Source organism: Podarcis cretensis (assembly GCF_951804945.1).
Source record: "Podarcis cretensis genome assembly, chromosome: 4".
NCBI lineage: Eukaryota > Metazoa > Chordata > Lepidosauria > Squamata > Lacertidae > Podarcis > Podarcis cretensis.
The window spans coordinates 5,349,487-5,362,919 of record NC_137173.1 but is presented as its reverse complement, the minus strand read 5'-3'; the positions used below and the strand labels follow the sequence as shown (position 1 = coordinate 5,362,919).

Genomic DNA, 13,433 nt, shown 5'->3' with positions numbered 1-13,433 from the left:
TGGTGGGTGGGTGTCCCTTCCAAATCTGCAGTTCTGCGCTTCTGTGATTATATGAAGTCCAAAATGGCATAAGGCTGCTGTTCATAAACAATGCAGTTCAGTGGGACTCCCTGTTATAGAATCATAGAATCTGTAGAATTGGAAAGGGACCCCCCCCCCAGAGTCACCTAGCCCAACCCCTGCAATACCGGGATCTTTGTGCCCAGTGTAGGTTTCGAACCCACAACCCTGAAACTAAAGAGCCTCATGCTCTGCCGACTGAGCTCTATAACCGTTTAACATTCAGGGCAACGTTTGGCGACGTGCCGAGTGGAAAAGAAGGTGGCCCTTGCCCAGGGGTTTATGCCCAGCCCCTTGGCTGGCGAAGACAGAAGGTTGGGGGGGGGCTCTGCGCTGTGAGCGCAGGCCAGGAGGTCCCCAGGGACGTGAGCGACGCTTCTCCCTGCTGACCGCGGAACGGGTGATCCTTTAGCCCAGCGCTGTCTCCAGGGCAGAGCAGGGGTTGGCAGGAGCACTGCAGATGCCCACACACTGCTAATCTTGGCAGGAAGTCTGCCTGGCTCAGGCGATGGTTCATTTATAGCACAACAGTAACCTCATTGTGCCGTCCAAGCCGGCAGGAAAAAGTGAGCCCTGGAGGGGGGGGGGCTGCTGAAAGGAGGACATTCCCCAGGTCCAACCCCCCCCTTGCTGCCCAGCTTGTGTTGCAGAATCCTAAGCGAGCCCAGGAGCCTGCCCTCTCTGCCTGCGCCGCGGCTGGGGGAAAGGGGGGGTTGTGGTGGTTGCTGATGGGGGAAGGAAAGCTTCTTCCCTCGCCTGGGATGGCCCCCAACCACCAACTGATCGTAGTGGCTTCACCCTGCCCAAACAGGGAATTCTCAGCAGGCATTTCCTGTTTTGGGCTCCAGAGGTTGGCGAGGCTTTTAAATGGTTGGAAACCAGTTTTGTAAGCCTGTCTGTGTCCATACCGCCTTCGGTGGGTGGGTGGGGGGCACGGAGAAGCACACATGCATCGGCAGGGGGTCGGACTAGATGACTCTTGGGGGCCCCTTTTCCCAGTTCTGTGATTCTATGTGGCACCCATCCCTGCAATGCTGAAATAATCTCAGTTCGTTGCACAGAAAAGCCAGCTCTGTGGCTTGAATAAGCAGCAGCCTCTGGTCCTTGGCTTGTGGGAAGGAAAATCTTCTTCAAAGAGGCACTGATTCCACCCCCCTCCGCTCTCTACACTTGGCTTTTGGAGTTATCCGGGCACTGTTTGGCCTCACTGCTTCCGTTTGCAAGCTCTAAGGGCTCAGAATTCGCTTTCTGTATTAAAAAAGCAAAATGGGAAGTGCAGATTCTCAGAGCCGAGCTGGGTGCTAACCTCTGCAAACAGGGGGGGGGGGGGGCTTGGTCCTTGTTTGCCAAGGTAATGAGAAAACTGCTGAGGGTATTGAGTGGGGAGGGTGCTCAGCCCTTCCTCCCTGCCCCCCCCTCAGCAAGTGACCCTCACCACCATTTGGTTTCAGAGCCTGGTTGTGGGAGAAAGCTTTTCAAAACAACATTAAGAGGATTTGGGGCGGGGGAAAGGATTGTTAGGGTCTTAAATTTGCAAGGGAATAAATTAATTTATTTATAAATTAATTTTGGAGGGGTGTATGTCATGAAGAGGGGTTGCTCATGTTTTAATGTATTTTTAATCTTTTGTTGGAAGCTGCCCAGAGTGGCTGGGGAAACCCAGCCAGATGAGCGGGGTAGAAATAATAATATATTATTATTATTATTATTATTATTATTATTATTATTAGGAAGTGGGAGGTTTAGAACCCCCTTTCCCACATGCATACGTCCCCCCCATCTAGAGATGCCCAGGATTAGAGCAAGGGGCTCTAATCTTGCATGCCGCCCCCCCCCCGCCACTGAGCTCCTCCCATGTTTGTGGGGTGAGTAAAAACAACTTTTATCAAGTGTTTTCACTTTAGTGGGGTTCAGGATTCGGGGGCTGAAACTGCTGTGAAGCCCTCCCAGTTCAATCCTGTCTTCATAGGCACAGGTTGTGCTGGGTTCAGGTCTTCTCCCGCCTTGGGAGACCTGCCAGAGGTGTTTTGTGATGGAGCTAGGAGCCCGTTTGCAGTCCCAAGGCACAGACTGATCTTGCGGCGACTGACCTCTGTCACTTCCGGGTTCCTGAACGGTAGCTTCTGTCCTCCTGATCTCCCCCCCAGCGGTGACGCTTGTGGGCTGGCAGTGGCGCTCGAGGAAGTCTGCCTGTGACCTTTGTGCCGTGGGAAGCTGTTTGGCTCAGAGCACGGCCTCGGGGACAAAGGGACCTGGTGGGAGGCGTCATGCCAAACATCCAGGTTGGGAAAGGGCGGTGTGTTTTGTGTACGAGGTTCAAGGAGATCTGCTAGCAGTGAAAGGGTACAATTAAGGGACAGAGAAATGGCTCTGGTACTTGGAGGTCCATGCCCAAACTTCCTCGTTGATGATACTTCTCTGTCTGCCCTGCATTCAAAATGACTGGTGGGTTATGATGGGTGAATTTTGCATTACAGTGATACCCTGGTTCTCAAGCTTGATCCGTTCTGGAAGTCCGTTCCAAAACCAAAGTGTTCCAAAACCAAGGCGCGCTTTCCCATAGAAAGTAACGCAGAATGGATTAAACCATTCCAGACTTTAAAAACAACCCCTAAAACAGCCATTTAACATGAATGTTACTATCTAATGAGATTACTGATCTGTAAAATGAAAGCAATAATCAATGTTCTGTACTATAAAATAAATAGTACAGTATTGTAGATGATAAAATTAAAAAAAAAAAAAAATTCTTACCTGCACTGATGATAGTCATTGTTTGCATGGGCGGCTTTTATCCATTTCCTCAGTCACACAATCAATCAGTAGCTGAACTGGGTTCCACACAGTCGCAAAAACAAATTACAGTGGTACCTCAGGTTAAGAACTTAATTTGTTCCAGAGGTCCGTTCTTAACCTGAAACTGTTCTTAACCTGAGGTACCACTTTAGCTAATGGGGCCTCCTGCTGCTGCGCCGCCGCCGCTGCACGATTTCTGTTCTCATCCTGAAGCAAAGTTCTTAACCCGAGGTACTATTCCTGGGTTAGCAGAGTCTGTAACCTGAAGCATCTGTAACCTGAAGTGTCTGTAACCCGAGGTACCACTGTAACCGAAAAAGCCACCAAAAAGCCACAAAATAAATAGCAAAAACAAAAGTGCCAAACTTAATCCGTTCCGTAAGTCTGTTTGACTTCCAAAATGTTCAAAAACCAAGGCGCAGCTTCTGATTGGTGCAGGCGCCCTGGAAACAATAGCTGATATCTGCATCGGACATTTGGCTTCCGAAAAATGTTCGAAAACCGGAACTCTCACTTCTGGGTTTTCGGAGTTTGAGAACCAAAGCATTTGAGAACCTAGGTAAAAGGTAAAGGTAAAGGTACCCCTGCCCGTACGGGCCAGTCTTGACAGACTCTGGGGTTGTGCGCCCATCTCACTTAAGAGGCCAGGGGCCAGCGCTGTCCGGAGACACTTCCGGGTCACGTGGCCAGCGTGACATCGCTGCTCTGGCGAGCCAGAGCCGCACACGGAAACGCCGTTTACCTTCCCGCTGGTAAGCGGTCCCTATTTATCTACTTGCACCCGGAGGTGCTTTCGAACTGCTAGGTTGGCAGGCGCTGGGACCGAGCAGCGGGAGCGCACCCCGCCGCAGGGATTCGAACCGCCGACCTTTCGATCGGCAAGCCCTAGGCGCTGAGGCTTTAACCCACAGCGCCACCTGCGTCCCGAGAACCTAGGTACCACTGTATAATTCCATCACCCGATATGGTTCTGCAAGGTAACTTGCAGTATTACTTACAAAGTCATTGAGTGAAAACATCTAAAACTCAGTTTTGAAAGAAGATGAAAAACTTCCAAGGGAGACTCAATGTGTTAATGGCTGATTTGAGCTTCTCGCAGCTGGATTTTCTCCCCCTCTCTGTCAATGGCTAGCAGTAGTAAAAACAACAGCTTTCTACAAGTCTTAAGATTCACTTATAAAGTACGTTTACCGCTTTAATGAATATATTTTGTTACTACTCAGCACTGACAAATTCCTCAATGCTATGACATTTTTTTTCTCCTTTTACAATTCCATCTCCTTGTTTCAGGACAGGGGAGGTTGTATAATTTGTTCCTTGCCGACCGCAGCCAGGTGGGGTGGCAATCTCTGCTTAAAATGCAGAAGCTCAAAGATGCTCCATCTCACCTGGTTAACATTGACCCCTATAATGGGTAGCAAACTAAGGCCCGGGGGCTGGATCCGGCCCAATCGCCTTCTATATCTGGCCCATGGACGGTCCGGGAATCAGCGTGTTTTTACATGAGTAGAATGTGTCCTTTTATTCAAAATGCATCTCTGGGTTTTTTGGGGGCATAGGAATTCGTTCATATTTTTTTTCAAAATACAGCGGACGCTCTGGTTGCAAACGTCATCCGTGTGGGATTCACGTTTGCAACCCGCAGCGTTCGCAACCCACGTCTGCACAGGCGTGGGTTGCGATTTGGTGCTTCTGCACATGCTCAAAGCACAATTTAGCGCTTCTGTACATGTGCGACCGTCGAAACCTGGAAGTAACCCGTTCTGGTACTTCCGGGGTTCGGCGGTCCGCAACCTGAAAAACACAACCTGAAGCATCTGTACCCCGAGTTATGACTGTATAGTCCGCCCCCCCACAAGGTCTGAGGGGCAGTGGACCGGCCCCCTGCTGAAAAAGTTTGCTGACCCCTCAATGGCATCCCCCAAAAGAATGTTGTTTGTTAGGGGTGCTGATAGTTGATAGGAGACAGTCTCTTCCCAGAGTTAAAATTATTAGAGAGCGTTTTAACAACCAATTCAACTGGGGAGGCAGAGCATAGTTATCATCGACAGCCCTCTCCCCCTCCATGAATTTGTCTGTTACTATTTTAAAGCCATTCAGGTTGGTGGCCATCACTGCCTGTGGCAGGGAGTTCCGTAGTCTAACTCCATCCCTGACTTCTAGTGCCATGAGAGAGGGAGAACAACGTTTCTCTATCCGCTTCCTCTGTGCCAAGCTTCTATCATGCTGCCTCTTTCTTGCATTTTCTCCAAACCTAAAAATCCTAAACGTTGCGAACTTTCTTCAAGGGGGAATCGCTCCACACCCACCCTCGATCCTCCTTTCGGCTGCCGTTTTCTGAATAATAATAATAATAATAATAATAATAATTTATTATTTGTACCCCGCCCATCTGGCTGGGTTTCCCCAGCCACTCTGGGCGGCTTCCATAAAAACCAAAAATACACTAAAATATTACAGATTAAAAACTTCCCTGAACAGGGCTGCCTTAAGATGTCTTCTGAATGTCAGGTAGTTGTTTATCGCTTTGACATCTGATGGGAGGGCATTCCACAGGGCGGGGGCCACTACCGAGAAGGCCCTCTGCCTGGTTCCCTGTAGCTCTGCTTCTCGCAATGAGGGAACCGCCAGAAGGCCCTCGGAGCTGGACCTCAGCGTCCGGGCAGAACGATGGGGGTGGAGATGCTCCTTCAGGTATACTGAACCCTTTTCCAACATCCTTTTTGAGGTGAGCTGATCAGAATGTCTTTGCCCTGATGGGTCCTGCTCCCTCCTTTCCCTGCAGACATCTCAAGGGGTCCAGGTGAGGCGGTTCAAGACCCTGAGTGACCTCATCACCCTCTACCTGCAACCGAACCAAGGCCTCGTCTGCACGCTGCTCTTCCCTGTGGAACGGGAGAAGGACAAGGAGAATGTGGAGGACAGGGACTACTCAGGTACAAGCACACCTTTGAACCCCAACCCACAGGTGGTCGATCTTGTCTGCTCCCCTCCTGAAAGCCCTTTGCACCAACAGGGACAGGAAGGGCAGTGTTGGCCAAACTTGGGTCTCCAGCTGTTTGGGGACTACAACTCCCATCATCCCTAACCACTGGTCCTGTTAGCTAGGGATGATGGGAGCTGTAGTCCAAAAACAGCTGGAGACCCAAGTTTGGCCAACACTGCCTTAGGGAATCATTATTCTGACCCAGCCGAGGCCTGAATGCCCTTGCCCAATGGGAGGCAGAGAAGCCCTCAAGGGCCAAGTGAGATACAGTGCTTGACAATTTGGGACCAGCTTACCTACAAGATCGACCGCTTCGATCAGCAGAACTGGCCCTATTACAAGCGCCACATAATTCCTGTTCCACATTTGCAAGAACTTGATATTTAAAGGTAAAGGGACCCCTGACTGTTAGGTCCAGTCGCGGATGATTCTGGGGTTGCGGCGCTCATCTCGCTTTACTGGCCGAGGGAGCCGGCGTACAGCTTCTGGGTCATGTGGCCAGCATGACTAAGCTGCTTCTGGCGAACCAGAGCAGCGCACGGAAACGCCTTTTACCTTCCCGCCGGAGTGGTACCTATTTATCTACTTGCACTTTGTGCTTTCGAACTGTTAGGTTGGCAGGAGCTGGGACCAAACAACGGGAGCTCACCCCACCACGGGGATTTGAACCGCTGACCTTCTGATCAGCAAGCCCTAGGCTCTGTGGTTTAACCTACAGCGCCACCCACGTCCTTAACTTGATATGCAAGTGTATATATTTTTTTAAAAATTAAATATACAGATAACTTTGGAACTCCCTGCCTCTTGACCCCAGGAAGGCACCCTCGCTGCCCTCTTTTCGGCACCTGCTAAAAAGCACTTTTGTTCAGAGAAGCCTGCCCACATGTTTAGGAAGCTGGTGTGAGTTTTAATCTGCTTTTAGTTTATTGATATTCCAACTTTCCAGGTGTGTTAATTTATTCCTTCCTGATAGTTTTATTGTTTTGGGGTTTTTTTTGTATTAAACGAAACAACAACAACCCTGCCAGCCCACACATTCTGTTTCAGCCGACCGTTTGCCTTCTGCCTTCCACAGATGGGGAGGACGAGAAGCCCCCTCTGCCGCCCCGATCGGGGTCCACCAGCCTTCCTGTTGGCAGCACTGCCGCCGGCCTGGCTAGCAACGCCCCTGCTGTGCAGGACGGGGCATTCGAAAGGTAAGTAATACCCCTTCCGCATCTCTGGAACTCCCTGCCACTTGACATCAGCCAGCCCCTTTTGCTTTACTCCTTTACTCGGCTAAAAACATTTTTGTTTAGCCTACGCACAAATCCTGATATGTTTTTAATTTATTGCTGCTTTTAAATTTTTTTAAATTGTTCTTACTATTCATTTGTTTTTTTATTTTATTAAACAGCTTTGAGGTGTTTTTTTTTTTAAAAAAACAATCAAGTGGTATGTTTGTATATGTGTGTGTATACATATATAAGGGTGTGTGCCGTTGTATATACCCCATGTGTGAATGTGAGTCTCTGCCGGTGGGGTATGCTGGGTTTTTTTTTGCTGCCCACCCCCCTTGCAGATGTTGGTGGTCTTCATCCCCCCTTCCCAAATTTGACCAGGTCCGTTTTCTTTCCCCCTTTAGATGTGATGGAAGATTATCAAATTGCGAAATGTACCTCTGAAATCGTATTTATCTATTTGTTTCGTTTGTGAACTGCTTCCCATAAAACGGCTTGGTGCGATTTAACATGTACTGAGCCCCCACTGCTCTCGGCACCAAGTAAGAATGTTGAGAGATTCAGGATGCAGCACAGAGTTAAACTGTGGAACTCCCTCCCACATGAGACAGTGATGGCCACCAAATTGGATGGCTTTGAAAGAGGTTTAGACAAATTCATGGAGGAGAAAGCTTATCAATAGCTACTAGCCACAAGCAGCCCTTTGGGGGCAATAATATCCAGAACACCCTTCTTTATACAAAATGATTTTATATTTTTGAATTTTGCTTTGTTTTTAAATTGCTTTGAGACCTTTTTTTTTAAACAAAGCACTCAAAACAAAAATGGATGAATGTATAATAATGGGAAAGTTGCCTTCCCCTCTGTACCTCTGTTATATCGTAAGGACCTGAGAGGAGGCCTGATGGATCAGGCCCACAGGGACCCATCTAGTCACAGAATGATAGAAATGTAGAGTTGGACCCCTAAGGGTCATCTAGTCCAACCCGCCCTGCAAGACAGGGATCTCAACTAAAGCTCTGAACGTGTCCAGAGGAGGGCAACCCAAATGGTCAAAGGCCTGGAAACGATGCCTTATGAGGAACGGCTAAGGGAGCTGGGCATGTTTAGCCTGGAGAAGAGGAGGTTAAGGGGTGATATGATAGCCATGTTCAAATATATAAAAGGATGTCACATAGAGGAGGGAGAAAGGTTGTTTTCTGCTGCTCCAGAGAAGCGGACACGGAGCAATGGTTCCAAACTACAAGAAAGAAGATTCGACCTAAACATTAGGAAGAACTTCCTGACAGTAAGAGCTGTTTGACAGTGGAATTTGCTGCCAAGGAGTGTGGTGGAGTCTCCTTCTTTGGAGGTCTTTAAGCAGAGGCTTGACAACCATATGTCAGGAGTGCTCTGATGGTGTTTCCTGCTTGGCAGGGGGTTGGACTCAATGGCCCTTGTGGTCTCTTCCAACTCTATGATTCTATGATTCTATGATCCCTGGCAGATAGCCACCCAACCTCTGCTTAACACCTCCGAGGAAGGAGAGTCCAGCGCCTCATACTGTCAGAAAGTTCTTCCTAACGTTTAGTCAGAATCTCTTTTTCTTGCCACTTGAACCCCTCGCCTCCTTTGCTCAAAGACAAAGCTGACTGCTCAGTTTCAGGGTGTTCTCTCCCCCCCCCCCCACCATGTGTTGGGATTCTATTCCACTTTTTGCTGCAGATATGTGGATTGTTGCATGTCACATGCCTGTTTACATTCCAGCATGCCTTCAGGACTCTCTGGTCCTGAATGGGGTAAGTGTGCCCCTGAAGGACCAGGTGTGCAGCCTGGGAGTCATTCTGGACTCACAGCTGTCCATGGAGGCGCAGGTCAAATCTGTGTCCAGGGCAGCTGTCTACCAGCTCCATCTGGTATGCAGAATGAGACCCTACCTGCCTGTAGATTGGCTTGCCAGAGTGGTGCATGCTCTAGTTATTTCTCGCTTGGACTACTACAATGCACTCTATGTGGGGCTACCTTTGAAGGTGATCTGGAAACTTCACTGAGATCCAGCACTGAGGGCCTTCTGGCAGTTCTCTCATTGTGAGAAGTAATGTTATAGGGTACCAGACAGAGGGCCTTCTCGGTAGTGGCGCCCGCCCTGTGGAACACCCTCCCAGCAGATGTCAAGGAAATAAGCAGCTCTCTTATTTTTAAAAGACATCTGAAGGCAGCCCTGTTTAGGGAAGTTTTTAATATTTAATGCTGTATTGTTGTTAACACTCGATTGGGAGCCGCCCAGAGTGGCTGGGGAAACTCAGCCAGATGGGCGGGGTATGAATAATAAATTATTATTGTTGTTGTTGTTGTTGTTGTTGTTGTTGTTGTTGTTGTTGTTGTTGTTACAACTAATCCAGAATGCGTCAGGTGGCCTGGTGACTGGGAGCGGCCACCAAGACCACATAACACCGGTCCTGAAAGACCTACATTGGCTCCCGGGACTTTTCCGAGCACAATTCAAAGTGTTGGTGTTGACCTTTAAAGCCCTAAATGGCCTTGGCCCGGTATACTCCACCCCCATCGTTCTGCCCAGACACTGAGGTCCAGCTCTGAGGGCCTTCTGGCGGTTCCCTCACTGCGAGAAACCTAGTTACAGGGAACCAGGCAGAGGGCCTTCTCGGTGGTGGCACCCACCCTGTGGAACACCCTGCCATCAAATGTCAAGGAAATAAACAACTATCTGATTTTTAGAAGACATCTGAGGGCAATCTAGGGAAGTTTTTAATGTTCGATCTTTTATTGTGTTTTTAATATCCTGTTGGAAGCTGGGGAGGCCTGACCAGATGGGTGACGTATAAGTAATACATTATTATTATTATTATTATTATTATTATTATTATTATTATTCCTCTTCCAGCACCACCAACGGGCTCAGCACCGTTTCCCACGAGTACCTGAAAGGCAGCTACTCCCTGGATCTGGAGGCTGTGAAGGCTGGGGCCAGCAGCCTGCCCCACCTGAACAAAACCCTTGTCACTTCCTGCAAACGCCTGCACAGGTGAGATGGGAAAGGGGAGCAGAGCAACGTCCGCCTGCCTGTTGACATAATATGCGGCTGAAGAAACGGTGCTTTGGGTAAACAGAGGTGGAAAGAGGGTTGCTGAGAAGGCCAGCTCTCCAAATCAGGGCTCAGAGCAGCTGGAAACCTCAAAATAAGCAGAAGCGGTTCTTGGCATTGCATGCAGTTAGTTCAGACAATTAAAGAAAATAATAATAATAATAATAAAAAAAGCCTCACAGTCTGACAAATGTCTGGGTTGAAGAGCTAGAGAGAGAATAAGGAGAATCAGGAAGTGTGTGGGGGGGGGTAGCAGAAAGGACTGCTCTGCCGCAGAAATATAAAACCTGGTTCTTGTTCTTCCAGTGAGGTGGACAAGGTTTTGTCTGGCTTGGAGATCCTGTCTAAGGTGTTTGACCAGCAGAGCTCCCCCATGACCTCCCGGATCTTGCAGCAGGTGGGTGTGGCGATTGAAAGCAGAAAACCCCCCCGCCCCCGCAATAACTGAGGGGCTGGAGCACCTTTTTCTTCAAGGAAAGATGAAAAGCGGCTTTTTGGGGTTAGGGCAGTTCGAATCCCCGCGACAGGGTGAGCTCCCGTTGCTCGGTCCCTGCTCCTGCCAACCTAGCAGTTCGAAAGCACGTCAAAGTGCAAGTAGATAAATAGGTACCGCTCCGGCGGGAAGGTAAAGGGCGTTTTCATGCGCTGCTCTGGTTCCCCAGAAGCAGCTTAGTCATGCTGGCCACATGACCTGGAAGCTGTCTGCGGACAAACGCCGGCTCCCTTGGCCAATAAAGTGAGATGAGCACCGCAACCCCAGAGTTGGCCACGACTGGACCTAATGGTCAGGGGTCCCTTTACCTTTACCTAGCGGATTTTACAGAGCTGGAAAAGGTCTAGAAAAGGGAAACTGAAATGAGCAGAGGACAGCTCTTGAGATATTTGAAGATGGCACTCCTATCTCCTCTCAGTCTCCGCTTTTCCAGGCTAAACAGACCCAATTCCTTCAACTGTTCCTCATCAGGCTTGGTTTCCAGACTCTGGATCCTCTTGGTCGCCCCGCTCTGCCCACATTTCAGCTTGTCAACATCCTTCTTAAATTGTGCTGCCCAGAACTGGACACAGGACTCCAGGTTGGGGCTCTGACCAAGGCAGGATAGAGCACAACTATGACTTCCCCTGATCTGGACACTAGACGTCTGTAGATGCAGCCTAGAATAGCGTTAACTTTTTTTTGCTGCTGCATCACATGGTTGATTCATGACTTGTGGTCCACACGACCCCTAGATCCTTGCCAGGTGCCCCCCCCCATTTTATATTTGTGGATCTGGTTCTTCCTGCCTAAGTGCAGGAATGAAAACCACTCCGTTTGGGCTTCAATCTGTTAAGGTCATTTTGAATTCTGATTCTACGACATTAGCTGCCCCCTCCCCCAGTTTGGTGTCCAACCTGCGAACTGGATGAGCACCCCCTCAATTCCTTCAGCCAAGTCATTTAGAGAGGTACATGTTTTGCTCTCCAGGAAGTCCCCCTGAGCCCAAAGGCCTCTGAAAGTGGCCTCGACTGAACCCCAACCGAAGGTGGGCTGCTTTTGAGAACCAGTGTAGTCTAATGGTTAGAGCGTTGGTCTATTTTCTGGGAGAGCAGAGTTTGCATCCCTGCTCAGCCATGACGCTCGCTGTGTGTGACATTCTCTCAGCCCGACCTACCTCACAGGGTTGTGAGGGTTAACTGAAGTCAGGGACAAGCATGTAGGACACCGTCAGCTCCTGGGAGGAAAAGGTTGGGCATAAGTGGAGCCAAATAAATAAATAAAACTAGACATATGAGGGTAAGGCTGTTGCTACCTTATCCTCCCCCCCTCCTATTCATTTCTCTGATTTTATGTATTTATTTACTAGTCATGATGGCTAGTAAATAAATTTATGTATTTTACTGAATCAGAGCTAAAGGTAAAGGGACCCCTGACCATTAGGTCCAGTTGCGGCGCTCATCTCGCTTTACTGGCCAAGGGAGCCGGCATACCGCTTCTGGGTCATGTGGGCCAGCATGACTAAGCCGCTTCTGGCAAACCAGAGCAGCGCACGGAAACACCGTTTATCTTCCCGCCAGAGCGGTACCTATTTATCTACTTTCACTTTTGACGTGCTTTCAGACAGCTAGGTTGGCAGGAGCCGGGACCGGGCAACGGGAGCTCACCCCATCATGGTTTAACCCACAGTGCCACCCACGTCCCTCTCATTCAACGGGACGGAACCTGAATCCCGAAACCTGTGAGCTCATTTCTGTTCCCACCTGTCCTACCTGGGACATCATACGTTGTGTCAGGTGTGGGGCAGGTAAGGGCTCAGCAATTAGCTGATCCTTGGAGCTTGCAGAGCACAGGGTTTTCGCAAGTGCTGATGATGATCAGTTTCACCAAAAAACCTGTGTACAGTGGTACCTCGGGTTATATACGCTTCAGGTTACAGACTCTGCTAACCCAGAAATAGTATCTCAGATTAAGAACTTTGCTTCAGGATGAGAACAGAAATTGTGCTCTGGCGGTGTGGCGGCAGCAGGAGGCCCCATTAGCTAAAGTGGTGCTTCAGGTTAAGAACAGTTTCAAGAATGGACCTCCGGAATGAATTAAGTACTTAACCCGAGGAACCACTGTATCCATTACCAGCCCTTCCTCCGTGTTCTTTCTGGTTTGCTGCTTAGAAAAGCTGTAGAGGCCCAATTCCACAAAGCCCTGGAACAGGACTTGACTCTGGCACCCCCAGAATCAGTTCTTGGGCCCCCAAGCATCTCCTGCCCCTCCTGTGCCAGAAAACTTCTCCCGGGTCTTTGTTTTCCAACCCTCCTTCTTATGGTCCCCAGACGGCCAGCCAAACCGGAGAGCAGGAGCTGGAGAGCCTCGTCCTGAAGCTGTCTGTCTTGAAGGACTTCCTGTCTAGTATTGAGAAAAAGGTGAGTGCCAGACTCCTCACTGACGGGTCTGGTGGCTGTTGCTGGGCTGCAGCCACGAAACCTGGCGAGGGGGACACCCTCTGCTCTTCCCCGTATTCTCTGGAAGGAGAATGGGATGGAACCCCATGCTGGTGCTGCTTGTTAATAATAATAATAATAATAATAATAATAATAATTAATAATAATAATAATAATAATAATAATAATAATTTATTTATACGCCGCCCATCTGGCTGGGTTTCCCCAGCCACCCTGGGCGGCTTCCAACTGAATATTAAAAAAAAATACAGCATCAGACATTAAAAACTTCCCTAAACAGGGCCGCCTTCAGTTGTCTTTTAAAAATAAAATAGTTGTTTATTCCCTTGACTTCTGGTGGGAGGGCGTTCCACAGGGC

The 13,433-nt window shown here is 49.1% G+C and overlaps 1 protein-coding gene across 2 annotated transcripts in view; it reads left to right on the top strand.

The window, feature by feature from the left end:
* The window catches only part of INPPL1 (inositol polyphosphate phosphatase like 1), a 90,406-nt gene that overhangs the window by 32,592 nt on the left and 44,381 nt on the right, over window positions 1–13,433 (top strand). For both annotated transcript variants that reach the window (XM_079973373.1, XM_079973372.1), the window contains exons 3-7: window positions 5,642–5,792; window positions 6,918–7,038; window positions 9,944–10,084; window positions 10,451–10,541; window positions 12,947–13,036. In XM_079973373.1, coding sequence (XP_079829499.1) covers window positions 5,642–5,792; window positions 6,918–7,038; window positions 9,944–10,084; window positions 10,451–10,541; window positions 12,947–13,036 — 594 coding nt within the window. The remainder of the gene's footprint in view (window positions 1–5,641; window positions 5,793–6,917; window positions 7,039–9,943; window positions 10,085–10,450; window positions 10,542–12,946; window positions 13,037–13,433) is intronic.